A 13,367-nucleotide genomic window follows, 5' to 3' on the forward strand; every position below is an offset into this window, starting at 1 on the left:
ATGGGCTTGAAAATTTCCCTCTGAAAATGTTTGAAAAGCATCAGTAGAGGGAGCCCTGGTGCTTCCTGTTGGAGCCATTAAATGAGAACCCTTTTCTGTTCACAACAGCATGAGGTCGACATCTTTACAGCCTGGATCAGATCACGTTCATGCACACTTTCATGTAACTGCAACAGTGAGACTTAACGCTTTTCCCCTACACATTAAACATTGGCACACTGTAAAAGGTGAGGCTGAATAGTTTTGTTCACCATCAAAGGTGTAAAGAAAAAAACATTGTTTAACTAAAAAGATACGGTCGGTAAATATGCAAAGCCAGAACTGCGCATTTGAAAAAAAAAAAAAATTCTGTTTATTTACAGATTGCATGTAAATTAAACAATTTTTTGTATATCAAATATTCCAAATACACAGGGATTTAAAATTCCTTTAGAAATATTCTTGCTTTAAAATGTAACTCTGAATAATCAGAACCCTCCTCTTTTCTACACATATTTCCAGTTTCCTGAATTTAACCCAAAGGGGCCCACTGTTGTATCTCCCCCCAAACTGCACTAATATAATTAGAACCATTATATAAGACTCTTCAAATTACACATAAATGCAATACCAGCAATATTACTTGCCTTGCCAAAACAAAAAAACAAAACAAAACAAAACAAACAAACAAAAAAAAAAAGCTGACGCAGTAGTCAGAATAAAATACAGTTCCTTGAAGCAAATGTCAGGTTTAATTGTATTGATTAATAACTCAAAGTCTTGGCAGCTTCCACAGGCGAACATCTGAATGAGCCATAATGGGGCTGAAGTAAAGAAACACTGCAACTTGCCAGCCTCTCGCAAAATGTAAATTCATTTCCTGCACATTAAGTGTTTTTCCTGGCGACGGCGTATTTCCCGTATTGAGAGACGACATGCAGCGTTTCAAAGCAAAACTTCCTAGGAAATGAAATATAGGACAAGCTAAAGGTCAGTAAAAACACGAAAATATGGGTGACATTTAAGTCACGCTATTGCCTCTCACTTCACTTCCCCTTTTTGAATCTTCGGCTTTAAATTGACCTCTGCTTTTATAATGCATGTTATGAAAAGATTCCAGGGGAATATTTGTTATGTATCCTGCAACAGAGGACTAGAAGAAAACTAAATCAATCCCTATCTGCTTTAAAGTCTGCGGACAGCTGGGGATAATGTACGATGGGATGACAGCGGTGCAGTAACTCTGGCTTGGTGCCAAAGCTGCTGTAGTGAGAACATGTAAACTCAGGTCATCGTCTGAGGGTTTGGTTCAAGCAAACATGAGAAGCATTGTCCAGCGTGGAGGAATCTCACTGGCACATACCATTAGGACAAGACAAGACACAACTGCCACGCAGTCGAATGTTAATGTGCCTGCTGCTGATGCGTTTTAAACCTGCCGAGACGAACTGGACAACTGGCAAAAGCCGACTAAGAGTAGATCAGAGGAAGCCGTTTGACAGGTGGTCGACAGGCATGTGTGTTATCAGAAGGACAGAGAGACAAAATCGGTGTTGGGGCAGTGAAGCTATGATCAGGGTGCAGCCGCCCCACTGTGACCAGACACATCTGACCGATGGTTCACAGCTGGAGGTCCATGTCTGTCTGTCAGCTCTCTGGGCAGAGCCTGGCAGGAGCTCGGCATTACTGCTTATCATTTATTTGCTGTGCGCGTAAACTCTTGTCTGATTCACCATCTCTGAAGATTCACAGGATTTCTCTGAACTTTGTCCCCCCATACTAAGAAAACTTACAACAGGTTAACATCGACAACACAAACCAAGGCTGACAATTCTGTACTTGTGTGACAATTAGTCCTCATAAAATAATACAACAAATGCATTAATGTGAAGAAGAAAAAAAAAAAGCTTTTACAAGGTAAAGCTGTTTATCTACATGGTTTTGTGTTTATGATTTATCCTTCTAAAAACCAAAAAAAGCAGAACCAAAAGGAAAGCAAAACATCCAGAGGGTTGGCAGCAAAAATAAACTCAGTGCAAAAATGGAACTATAGAAATTCAAAAAACGCGTATAGCAGAATTGCAACAATATGAGACACATTAGTTTTTTATTCAACAAATGTATGATTGTGACTTAACTGTGTGAATGTAAAACAACTGTGCAGTATCAACATTTTAATCCTTTAAGCATAAACATCCTTTTTTTTAAAAAGGAAAACTGGAAGAATACTGAATATAATGCTAGACTAATTGCTCCAAATCAAAGCTCGGTGAAATAAACCACTCGGTCAGCATGCTATCAAATACAAGATCCCACACTGTTAGAAGCGACCTTTTTCCTTGTGCATGCGGCACATGAGTGTTCACATACGTACAGACGGCACTTGAGATAAACACCATAAAGAAGGATGCTGTAACTGGATTTCTTTGTCTGAATGTTGAGTCTGACATAAACAGTAGAACCTGTTTTTTTTTTTAAATGTTTTTCTAAGAATCTCTGTGGAAGTCATTTTGCTGTTTTTTTCACAAGCTAAAAAGATGCAGCTAAAGGCAACAACTACTAAAATGCTCCCTGTAGTCCCTGTAGACACGTCTTCAGCTCTTGAACTAATCGCCTACAATAACTATCTCTGAGTCGTCATGTTATGGCAGGTCAAGTGCATCTGATATGTACAGTACAGGATCATGACTCTAGTGCGAGGGGAAGAGTTCTATTTGGCAGACTGTGAATATTTCACTGTGAAAAAAATAAACTAGTCTTTAGTTAGAGGAAGCATGGTCAGAGGGATTCTTCAATACAAAATGTTGACAACATTAAAAGTTTCTCGCAGTGAGAAAAGTTCTTTTTTTTCCTTTTTCTTTCAAGCTGATTTCACTGCATGATTTGTCCGTCTGATTAAATGTGGTTTCAACATCAGTCAAGGCCACATGTTGTCCATTTCATGGTTTGTATTTAATCTTTTTTTACCTGTGGCACCAGTTGCGTTGCGTGCGTAGTTCCCCTTTGTCTTGCAGGTGGCCACAGAGAACTCTGTGTATCCACATACTGTCCAAAATTAAAAACAAGACAAAACTTCCACACCATATTGAGGATGTTCTCCCCAACTCTTACTTTGCTTCTTTTTTTTGCCCTTTTAAAGGGTAGCTCTCCTACTGAGTTCATCTAGTGTACGGCCTTATATTATCTATAAATTTAGATAAACTCCTTTCCTTATCAGATTTTCTCTTTTCTTTAAAAAATCTTTACAAAATTACCAGAATAAACCAAAAAAAAAGGGGGGACAGTAAATGCTGAAACAAATTAAACTGGTGGAAGATTAAAAAATGAATTTGCTGGTCTATTCTAACCTCCCATGTTTGTGGTTTTAATGGTGGGTTTGGCTGTGGGGGTGCCTGGATTCTTCATCACTTTGATTTCCATCATCACAGCTCTTCGCAATTTATTCCAAGCATGGAGGAAGAGTCAGGGAGAAGGGAGAGGAGAGAGGGAATAGGAGAGATGAACGTTGGGCTTGATGGCAGTCTGGTGGAAAGACCAGACTTAATACCACACATGAAAAAAGAAAATCCACTCCATTCTTGACATCCAGAGCCCTGTCTCCCGACACCCTCTGCTCCTCTGTAGAGGGTCAAACCTCCACTGACTGAATCTGGTTCATCTGTGCACGCATCATCTGGACACTGTTCAGGATCTTCTTCTGATGACCGGCTAGAGTCACACCAACCCTCAGGATATCACTGAAAACACAAGAAAACAAGTCAGGCTAACGCTACTACAATCTATCAACACTTTTTCTATACTAATACTATTAATGGATATAAATATATATATATATATATATATATATATATATATATATATATATATATATATATATATATAAACAGCTATAAAAAAGCAATATTACATGCTGAGAAAAAAATTGAAAAGCAGCCAGAAACAAGACAGGAGTAGCAGACTGTGGGCATTTGAATTATTATGCAGTTTACTGTCATCTTTAGAGGTTATCTGTAAGTGAAAATAATAAACAAAAGTTTAACTGTCTCTAAATATACCTCTAAGTTCTTGTTCTTTTTTGCTTTCGGGAAGATTTACTTTTTTATTCTAAGAGGAAAGCAAGAAAAAAAATCTGAAGCTTATTTTTCTAAGGATTTACTTGTGAAATATTTGTTCTGTCACTAGAGACACTTGTGTAAATCTGCTGGCCTATAATAACAGCCATTACAAGGATCACCAATAAACTACGTATTTCCTAATATATCAACCTTCTGCATTCAGTTTGATAAAAGGATAAAATACATTGGTGATCAAGGATATTTGAGGAATAAATTACAATTTCGTTGTATGACTGCCCTATCCTAGGACCAAGACTCTGTTTTTTAAATGTCTAATAAATTCCTGTCAATACATGTTTATTTTTACATTTTATACAAAACTCATTTGAGTTAATAATTGTGTACACATTTATTTTGTGGTTATTATTTAAGGGTTAAAAGCTAAATAAATAAAAAACCTCTAAAAACTGAGAAAAAGAAAAGAAAAATTTAATTGATCACACTTCAAATATTCCATTTAGATGTGTTGTAATGTTGCTTACCAATAATGCTAAATAACTTTGCTATAGGCTGAATAATCATCTGTAACTGTTTAATTGAAATATTGCCCAGGCAGCTATCTTGTTTAATTCACAGGCTGTTTAATTTGCAAAAGGAGTTTTGCTTTACGACTATTTTCATTTTGATGTGTGATCATTCAGAGAAACTTTTTTTTCAATGTATACAATCTTTACTCTACTGCTCTTAATCGCAATAAAACTAATTTTATGATACATAGTACACACTACGAATATATTTTTCTTAAACTTAATTTAATAAACTTATTTTTCTTTGTTATTTTCTTATCTTATTATATACATAAATACTATGTATTTATATAAACTAAAATGTATAAACTTAGTTTCTTTTATTGTAAGATTTGCTATTCTTTAAGCTTGGGACTTTTTTACTTGCATTTGTCTGGTAATGTGTTTTTTTCTACTTCAACCGCTTTTTTAATCTTAAAAGCAAACATTTATATTTTTATAATATTTCTGGGTTTGTAATGACTCTATTTTAATTTACTGTGCAAAATTATCCTCTAGTTTAGTGACTGAGAAGCTTTTTTACCACTGTGGTTGGTCTAAAATATGTTATGGAGCAAAATATTTGCTCTAATTACAAAGAATGACAAATATCCATTTTTTCTTACAAGCAGACTTTAGTCAACGATTTTTCACCGTATCAAAGGGGTGCTAATTCAAACATTATTTAGTCACAACAGGGCAGCTATTTATCCATTACACAATACATTCCTCTGCTCTTATGCTGAATCTTAACAGTAATCACATTTTGTTGGCTTACACATCACCATCTGTTTGTGTGAAAAAGGAAAGCTAAATATCTCTGTGGGCTGATTTCTGGTTGTATTGTTTTCTGTAAGTGGGATATATATTTTTCAGCAACTTAACCCTTGGGCTCCTGTTTCCTCTCTAAAGCAACGTTTGACTGGGAGCTGTTGAATACATGACCTAAAGCTTTAAAGTGTATCAAACCCCATGAAAAAGCATCCCCCCTCCTGCAGACATATTATGAAGCGGAGTGTGGTCAGGACAAGGGAAATTAACAGTGAATTTGATTTGACGAAATGATCTAAGTACATAAAATAAAACAATGCTGAAAAACAGGTGAGAAAATGCTCACTTGGAAAACACTATCAATCGGTACGAGAAGGGATCGCAGTTCCAACACCTGACTTTCCTCTGGGGTCGCTTATCTTAGAGAGGTGGGTTCATGCTAGAATTCCTTTAGTCGAAAAGCTACACAGAACAGGTGGGGCAATGGGTAGAGCTGTTGCTTTGCATCTGGGTTTGATTCCTGGCCCGGGTTCTTTCTGCATGGAGTTTGCATGTTCTCTCTGTGCATGCATGGGTTCTCTCTGGCCACTTTGACTTCCTCCCACAGTCAAAAAAACATGACTGTTAATTTAATTGGCTTCTCTAAATTCTCCTTAGGAGTTAGTGTGAGCATTAATGGTTACCAGGGTCAGGATCCGGACCCACCAGCTGGATAATCCAGACTCAACCTGATTTAAAACATTTAGAAATTACTGCATGTTATCCGACTACAGTGTCTAAAAATCCCTTGCACCGCCTCTCCTGTTTGTACGGTAATGCCATTCATAGCGTCCTGCATCAGGCTACACCTGATACAAATTGTCCAATGAGCTGTGTGAGTCTGGGTTGCTGCTGCTAGCTACTTTAGGACACAATAGGCAAACCTGTGGCAAGCCGAGAAGACGATGAGAAAAAGACAGCAGAGTGTGGACTGCTGGAAGAAGCGTTGTGAACTAGTGAAAGAAAGACGACCCTGCATATTTTGAGTATATTTGGCTGGATTCTCCACCATGAACATATTCAAAAATAAATATTGATCCAGGCTCAAAATGAGCTCCATGATATGTGCTTGAGAATGGATTTGTCACCAATCAAACCCAGTTTTAAAGCCTTGCAGGTCAGCCTAAAGCCCACTTCTCTTATTAAACCATAAAAAAACGAAAAAAACAAAAAACAAAACGTCAGTTCAGGTGTTTTATAAAAGAAAAAAATTGAGTCTGGAAATTGTCCATTTACAAAACTGAAATTTAGATTTTAAAATGAAAAAAATGTAAAGGATACATAAACACTTGCATTTTATTTCAGTGTTAAATGATGTTTAAAGTGACAGATTATAAATAAAAATATCTCTGGACCTTTAATGGTTGTTGATTTTATTTATTCAGCCTGCAGAGATTTTTAATTGGTTACCCCTGCTCTATTTTGTCCTGCAACAGACTGGCGACCTGTCCAGGATGTACCCTGCCCGTCGCCCGTAGACTGCCAAAGATAAGCACCGGCCCACCACGACCGCACAAGGATTAAACGGGAGAAAATGGATGGATAGAGCAGTGGTTTTGTCATTGATAAGGTTGCAATAGGTGCTATAGTGACCATATACCAACAGTGGAAAATATGAGTACCCACAGGCTGAAAACTGGAAACCTATCACCTAAGAGATTGCATCACTTTGAATACCCAGGGATATTAAGGGGAGTGGTGGCCTAGAAGGTGGGACATTGCGCTTGGAGTTCAAGCCCCACTCCCACGGACTGCCACTCTGGGTCCATGAGCAAGACCCTTAACTCCAACACTGCTCCCTGGGTGCTGCAAATGGCAGCCCACTGCTTCCCATTGGGATGGGTTAAATGCAGAGAGTGAATTCCGTTACTTTGTACTTGTGTCAGTGTAATGACAATAAAGTTAAATTCTAAATTCTATTATAAACTGAGTGCACCTTTATAATCAAACATGAGGTTGTGATGTACACATGAATTGTTTTAACCAATAGCATTAACCATGTCTCAACCCATAGAGGGCAACACTACCATGGTTTTAAGCTTTTTTGCAGAATAAAACCAATTTACAAAAAGGTTTGAAGATTTGCATCGTAACTTAAAGATGGTGCCTTAAGACCTAATTTATACAGTCCATATGCAAAAAAAGTGCCCTGGGGTCTTAACTACTCTAAGCTATTGCATCCACTTTTTAGTCTCCCAATTCAAGCATTGTACGAAAATGTAATTCAGAGATAGCACCATTTACATAAGGCCACAGACAATCTTGTTATTAAGATTTAAAGCCTAAACTTCTCAACACTCACTTCTGTTAACATTTTCTCTATCAAATATCAGACATTCAGTGAAAGGTACCGTAAACACTTACTCCATGGTCATCTGAGACACCACATCAAATGTCGAAAAGTCAGAATTGGCAAAGTTTTCTTTGTACTGGCCCATTTTGATGGCATCCAGCCACTCATCTACAGTGCTGAAGGTGGAGAAGTCTGGGATGCTGCGGTCCAGGAGTGGGAGATGAACCCTACAGCAGAGACAAGGAGAATGGATCAAGAATAATAATAATAGTTCAAACCAGAATATATCACATCATAGCCAGTCCGGACCACCTGCGTATGATTTATTATGTTACATTGAAAAGATAGTGGACAGAGCATAAGAGAATCCCACGAGTCTAATCCATGAAAAAGTTTTTTTTCCAAACTACATCCTTATAAAGGGTTTTTTCCAAATGCGGTGATAGTCTTCAGGGAGCCAATGTATTCACTGACTGTCTGTGGAAAATCTAGGTTGTGGCTCTGGACTTCACCGCAAACGAAAGTACATGAAGGGATAATGGACATCAGCTAAGTCCTGGCTCTGAGAGCAAACTAACACGTAGTTGAGATTCTTAAAAATGTTTTCTTAAAAAAAAAAAAAGCTGGGTTGCTTCAAACCCAGGATTGCCTGGAGCGTTCGTGGGAACATTTGGATCGATCAAACCAAAAGGCTTTAATTTACATAACCACTCGGCGCCAGGAAAAACAACAGAAACTGTGTTTGGCAAATGTGAAGAGTGCCACAGAAGACACTGTCGCAAAAACACAAATATTTTAGTCAACAGTTGAAAGCCTTGGTACTGTTGGAATCTGAGAAGAATCATACACTGAAGTGTGTTATTCATATCAGGGAGATAGAGGGTAAAATAAAAAAGGAAAAAACAGCTTTTTTTTCATGATGTCGATGTAGAACAGATTAAACACGCATCCAGTTTCTCACAGAGAGTAAAGCAGAGATCACAGAAGGAGAAAAGCAGAGACTGAAAACAATGACTAAGCTAGCTTTTCACTTACCCTGAAGATAAAGGAGTCATAGCCTTCAGTGTGTTGGGATTGCGGATCATCTTGTCGAGGTTGTTAACAATTTGGCTAAACTTGGGACGGTTATTACGGTCCTTCTGCCAGCAGTCCAGCATGAGCTGGTGAAGCGCGCTGGGACAGTCCATTGGAGGGGGCAGCCGATAGTCCTGCTCTATAGCATTGATGACCTATGGGGGCAACAGAGATCTATTGAAATCACATACAGGAAGAGACATATCAAGTAAAACAAATGCAGCTTTCCGGTAAAATGTTTACAACTCTAGAAAATTTTAATTTATTAGTAATTAAGTTATTGTTTCAATATTTTTTGGCTTAAGCAACCAATATAAAATTAGAATTCAGCTGATTCAATGCTTCAAAAGCCTAAAATAACACACAGCCTAATAATAAGAGAACAGTGAAAGATTAATCCACCTTAAAGTATCAAAATAGCTATAATGAATTTTAAAATAAAGTGATCTTTCATAACAAGTGTATACTATTAAAACAAAAAATGCAATGACATCCAATATTTGAAGACTTTTTTCACAAGGCAACTTATTAATGTTTTTTTTTTACAAAGTCCAGTATCTAGAGTATGTATGCTCTTTTTTTTCTTTTTTCCACACTGAAAATTTTCTGACTATAAAAAAAAATTATGATTCATTTTTTCAAGATTATAATGTCAGGGATTCGGAATATAACTGCATTAGCATGTTGGTAGCAGGATTGGGGGTTGTTTAACTAACAACAGAATTAACATGAGCAAAGTGGTTGCTTTTTCTTTGTAGTAAAAGGATAAATGATTCCATAAAAATACAAATGCCTTACTTGTTAGATCATGACTGAACTGTTATAAAACACTTTGTTTAGGTTCTCTCCCATAACATTACTCATATCTGGCCAAAATTACAGCAATACCTTTAAAATAAAGAAGGCTAACAGATTTCAAAGTGGAAAGGAAATTAAAGTGCCTGTAACATGCTTTTCCATTAAATGAAGAAAGTGGAAGAAAAGTATATGAACATTTGAAAAATCTGTCGTATTTTACATTTCATGGTGATAAAAGACCAAAATGGACATATTTCTTTTGTTAAAAGTCAACCGTCAAAAGTAGAAAATGTAGGATTAATCACTGTATGAAAGTCCATTATAAACAGTTCAGGTAGACGGCACGCTGCGCAAAAACAGTGGTAATATGGTCAAAGGGCAACTTGCTGTGGGGTTGCAGGAATACTCTGACACCAGACATCAGTTTGCACTATTTTTCTGGATTCAAGAGGATAAGCACTGCCAGAAACGGAGCTGTAAAACTGACGAGGGACAGCTGGACTGGTCCCACTAAGCACAGCCTGTTTGATGTGAGGATTTTTCGGCAAACTGCCTCAAACACGAAACGTCTGAATTCGCTTGAGATGCCAGAAGACCTAATATTTTACAGATGAAGGAGAACCTTGGAGAGAGATGCTATTTCATTTTCATGTTTTTTTTTTCTTCATTTCATTTATATATTTATTTCAGACTTGCATTAAATAAAGAAAAAAGGCATCTTAGTGCATCTAATCTGAAAGCTTGTCAAGGAAACGGCGGATACGAACACGGAACAGCGGGTAAGAATACGACCTTGTCACGGCAGCAACCTTAGAAACAAATCCAAAATAAGAGATCAATTCCAAAGGACAATTACTACAGATGCTAGGGTTAAAATAAATAATAAATTGGATGGTGTTTTCAATTTCTAAACTCATCCGTTGTTTCTGCTGCTGCTACTCCTCTGATCTGCTCTGTATTTTTTCTACTGCTGCATGGGGCTTTCAGCCCTGGTAGCGGCTCCAACACATACAGGGCTGTAGTAGCAGTTAGCTTACATGATAGAGTTCCCTTCTCACATCATAAAAAGTGCAACAAAATCAGAAAATGATGTTCTAAAAAGCTATTATTCGGGGGATTTTGACCATATTTCTCAATAGCAGTTTATTTCAGCTGAATTACATTTTTTCAACAGTATTTTATCAGTTTTTCATCATTATGTTATTATATGTTTTTTTCTATACATTTATATATATATATTAATTTATGCTAAGAAAAGGATGTCACAAGCAATGCTGGGTGACTTTAAGCCTTTAGGGGCACTAGACCTGTAATTTCCAGATTTAAAAACCCTGAAAGCAAATGGCAGCATTACATTGTCACAAAATGAAACAGTCTTCCTCTATGATTTGCAATCTGATAGCAGAAAACCACTTTGGACTGGCAGATTGAGAAGTCATGGAGTTACGTGTAAAGACAATGCCACATTCGCTCCTCTAGATTTAATCCTACATGAGAGAACCAAAATATAAAGGTAAATATCATACCTGTTTTGATGCTTAGCAACAACTTTTAGCTCAGTCAGTTCTGTTTTTTTAGAGGAGTCCAGACTATTGTAAAGCAGATATTTGGGTAACATCACCAATTTAGGGAGGAAGACGAATTCCGTCAGCTTACATAGCTGAGTTACATAGCTCTAATTTAGCTTTTACCTGTGTGAAAACCTATGCACTGTTGCTTTAAAAACAGGTGCAAGACATGTTGACTCAAATGTAGGGAATGCTAGGAGCCATTTTTAACAATATTCCTTTAAAAAAATAAAGAATTTGTTGAAAACCAAATTTTAAATCTACTGATGTTAAAAATAGTTTTTGGATGTGAAACAAAATTTGTAATGAACCCTTTTCCAATGGATGGTGTAACAGTTAGGCCCACTTCCTTTGGCCACCCTTTGAAATGGTCGAATAAGGAAAATGTAGTTTTGTATATAAATCATTTTAAATAATGTATTATTGGAAAAATTCCGCCACCCCCCATAGAAGTAGTACTACGTACTAGTAGCAATACAGTGTAGAGAACTATATCTTCACTTGCCTGATATTTCCAGTTTATGTAAAAACACAAGGTTGGTATATTTTCATCAGCCATCTCGGCTAAAAATAACTTACTGAAGGTCTTTTTAGTGAATTTCATGTTCAGTCTCACTTTTAAGATTGTCTAACACCTGTCCACAGAGGTAGGGCACAGTTAACAGAGAGAAACAACCCCAAGCACACTTGCAGGAAGGGCGAACAATCCCTTGCTCATTATCGAGGTCATTAAAGAAGCTCCATTCAGACGCAGATTAATCTTATTCACAAGACCTCCAAACGAGGACCCCGATGGAGCAGAAACACTATCTGGAGCTGCTAATATGATAACCGTTGAGGTCCTCAGTCCCTCTTAGCACATTAGTGTTCTCACTTTCAATTTGAAACTATTTTCATTATCTCTCTCCCCATAATTTGCTCTCTCTCTCTCACTACCCAGAGGGAAACAGAAAATGAAGACTCCAGTCAAGAGTAGAAATTGTCCACAGAATACAGCTGTGCATTTCAAGTGATCTGATTTTGACCGTGTGGTGAGAGTGGAGAAACATTTTTATAAAACCCTTGTGTTTAGCTAAGGGCTAGGAGACGCTATTAAAAAAAAAAGAAATTCAGTCTTAACTGGGGGCCGAAAATTAACAGGACCAGAAAAAATGAGAAAATCCATATTAAATACGTACATCTTGATTGGTCATGTCCCAGTAAGGTCTCTCTCCGTAGGACATGACTTCCCACATGACAATCCCATAGCTCCACACATCACTAGCAGAGGTGAACTTTCTGTACTGGATTGCTTCAGGAGCAGTCCAACGGATGGGGATCTTCCCTCCCTGTGAAAACAAAGGGAATTACCCCAGAGAGACAGGTAACACTGAAACCTAACCGCCACAGACCGGAGAGACGTGTTCACAAAAACAATAATGGTAACAGTAATCCAAACAGGGAGGTGCCAAAAACAATACTTCTGAGAGGGAAAGTGCAGCACATAGAATAGAATAGGAAAACAAGTACAGAGATGGCATTTGTCCTGATAGGGGGGGAACAGAGTGGGAGTGCACTGTGGCAATTACGTCAGTCCCTGCAGAGTCCTTAAAATAACCCAAATAAACAAACCTCAGGGCAGAAATATATGAACATGCATCAAGCAAGTAATCGTTTGAATAATTTTGAGATTAGACTTCTTTTAGATGACTGATATTAACCTCTGAAATCAGTGAGTTTGATAAAAAGGTAAGTAAATATTTTATTACCAGAGCACTAGTGTACGTAGGATCCGATGTATCGTCCTCTAAGAAGCGTGAGAGGCCAAAGTCTGACACTTTGCATACAAGGTTGCTGTTGACCAGGATGTTTCGGGCAGCCAGGTCACGGTGCACGTAATTCATGTCTGCAAGGTACTTCATGCCTGAAGCAATGCCACGTAGCATACCAACAAGCTGGATCACAGTGAACTGTCCATCATTTTGCTGTGGAAAAAAAAATATTGCAAAACATCATTTATATATTAAAAGAAAACAAAAAAGCTTCATGCTTGGGGTTCACCTGATACCATGGCATTGCAAGTAAAATTTTAAGTTTTAGTTTTAAATGCATCACACTGACAACACCAAACCAAAACACTGCATAACTGCACCATATATATTTAATGCTCTGAACCTCCATATCAATGTGTTTTTTTCTCCCACACTCTTTGATCACTGCTGCAGTTTAAGGAATGGAAATGTCA

At 37.5% G+C, this 13,367-nt stretch overlaps 1 protein-coding gene across 1 annotated transcript; it reads right to left on the reverse strand.

Annotated features, from left to right (window-relative positions):
- Nucleotides 1–2,192: 2,192 nt before the first annotated feature.
- Nucleotides 2,193–13,109, reverse strand: LOC119780731 (ephrin type-B receptor 2-like). The gene is made up of 5 exons (XM_038280873.1): nt 12,892–13,109; nt 12,322–12,471; nt 8,739–8,932; nt 7,775–7,930; nt 2,193–3,716 (listed from the first exon to the last, which is right to left on the reverse strand). Exons 1-5 carry the CDS (start codon nt 13,066–13,068, stop codon nt 3,608–3,610), a joined length of 786 nt encoding a protein of 261 aa, XP_038136801.1. The 5' UTR covers nt 13,069–13,109; the 3' UTR covers nt 2,193–3,607.
- Between the last annotated feature and the right edge of the window lie 258 nt (nt 13,110–13,367).

The sequence above is a fragment of the Cyprinodon tularosa genome, unplaced genomic scaffold (assembly GCF_016077235.1).
Source record: "Cyprinodon tularosa strain WSP-4 unplaced genomic scaffold, ASM1607723v1 ctg165, whole genome shotgun sequence".
NCBI classification, from domain to species: Eukaryota; Metazoa; Chordata; class Actinopteri; order Cyprinodontiformes; family Cyprinodontidae; genus Cyprinodon; species Cyprinodon tularosa.

Coding starts and splice junctions, on each gene's coding strand:
- LOC119780731 (XM_038280873.1), bottom strand. CDS start 13,068: ATGCTACGTGGCATTGCTTCAGGCATGAAGTACCTTGCAGACATGAAT. Junction 7,931..8,738: donor ATGACTCCTTTATCTTCAGG/GTAAGTGAAAAG, acceptor TCTCTGCTGTAG/GGTTCATCTCCCACTCCTGG. Junction 3,717..7,774: donor GTGTCTCAGATGACCATGGA/GTAAGTGTTTAC, acceptor TTGTGTTTTCAG/TGATATCCTGAGGGTTGGTG.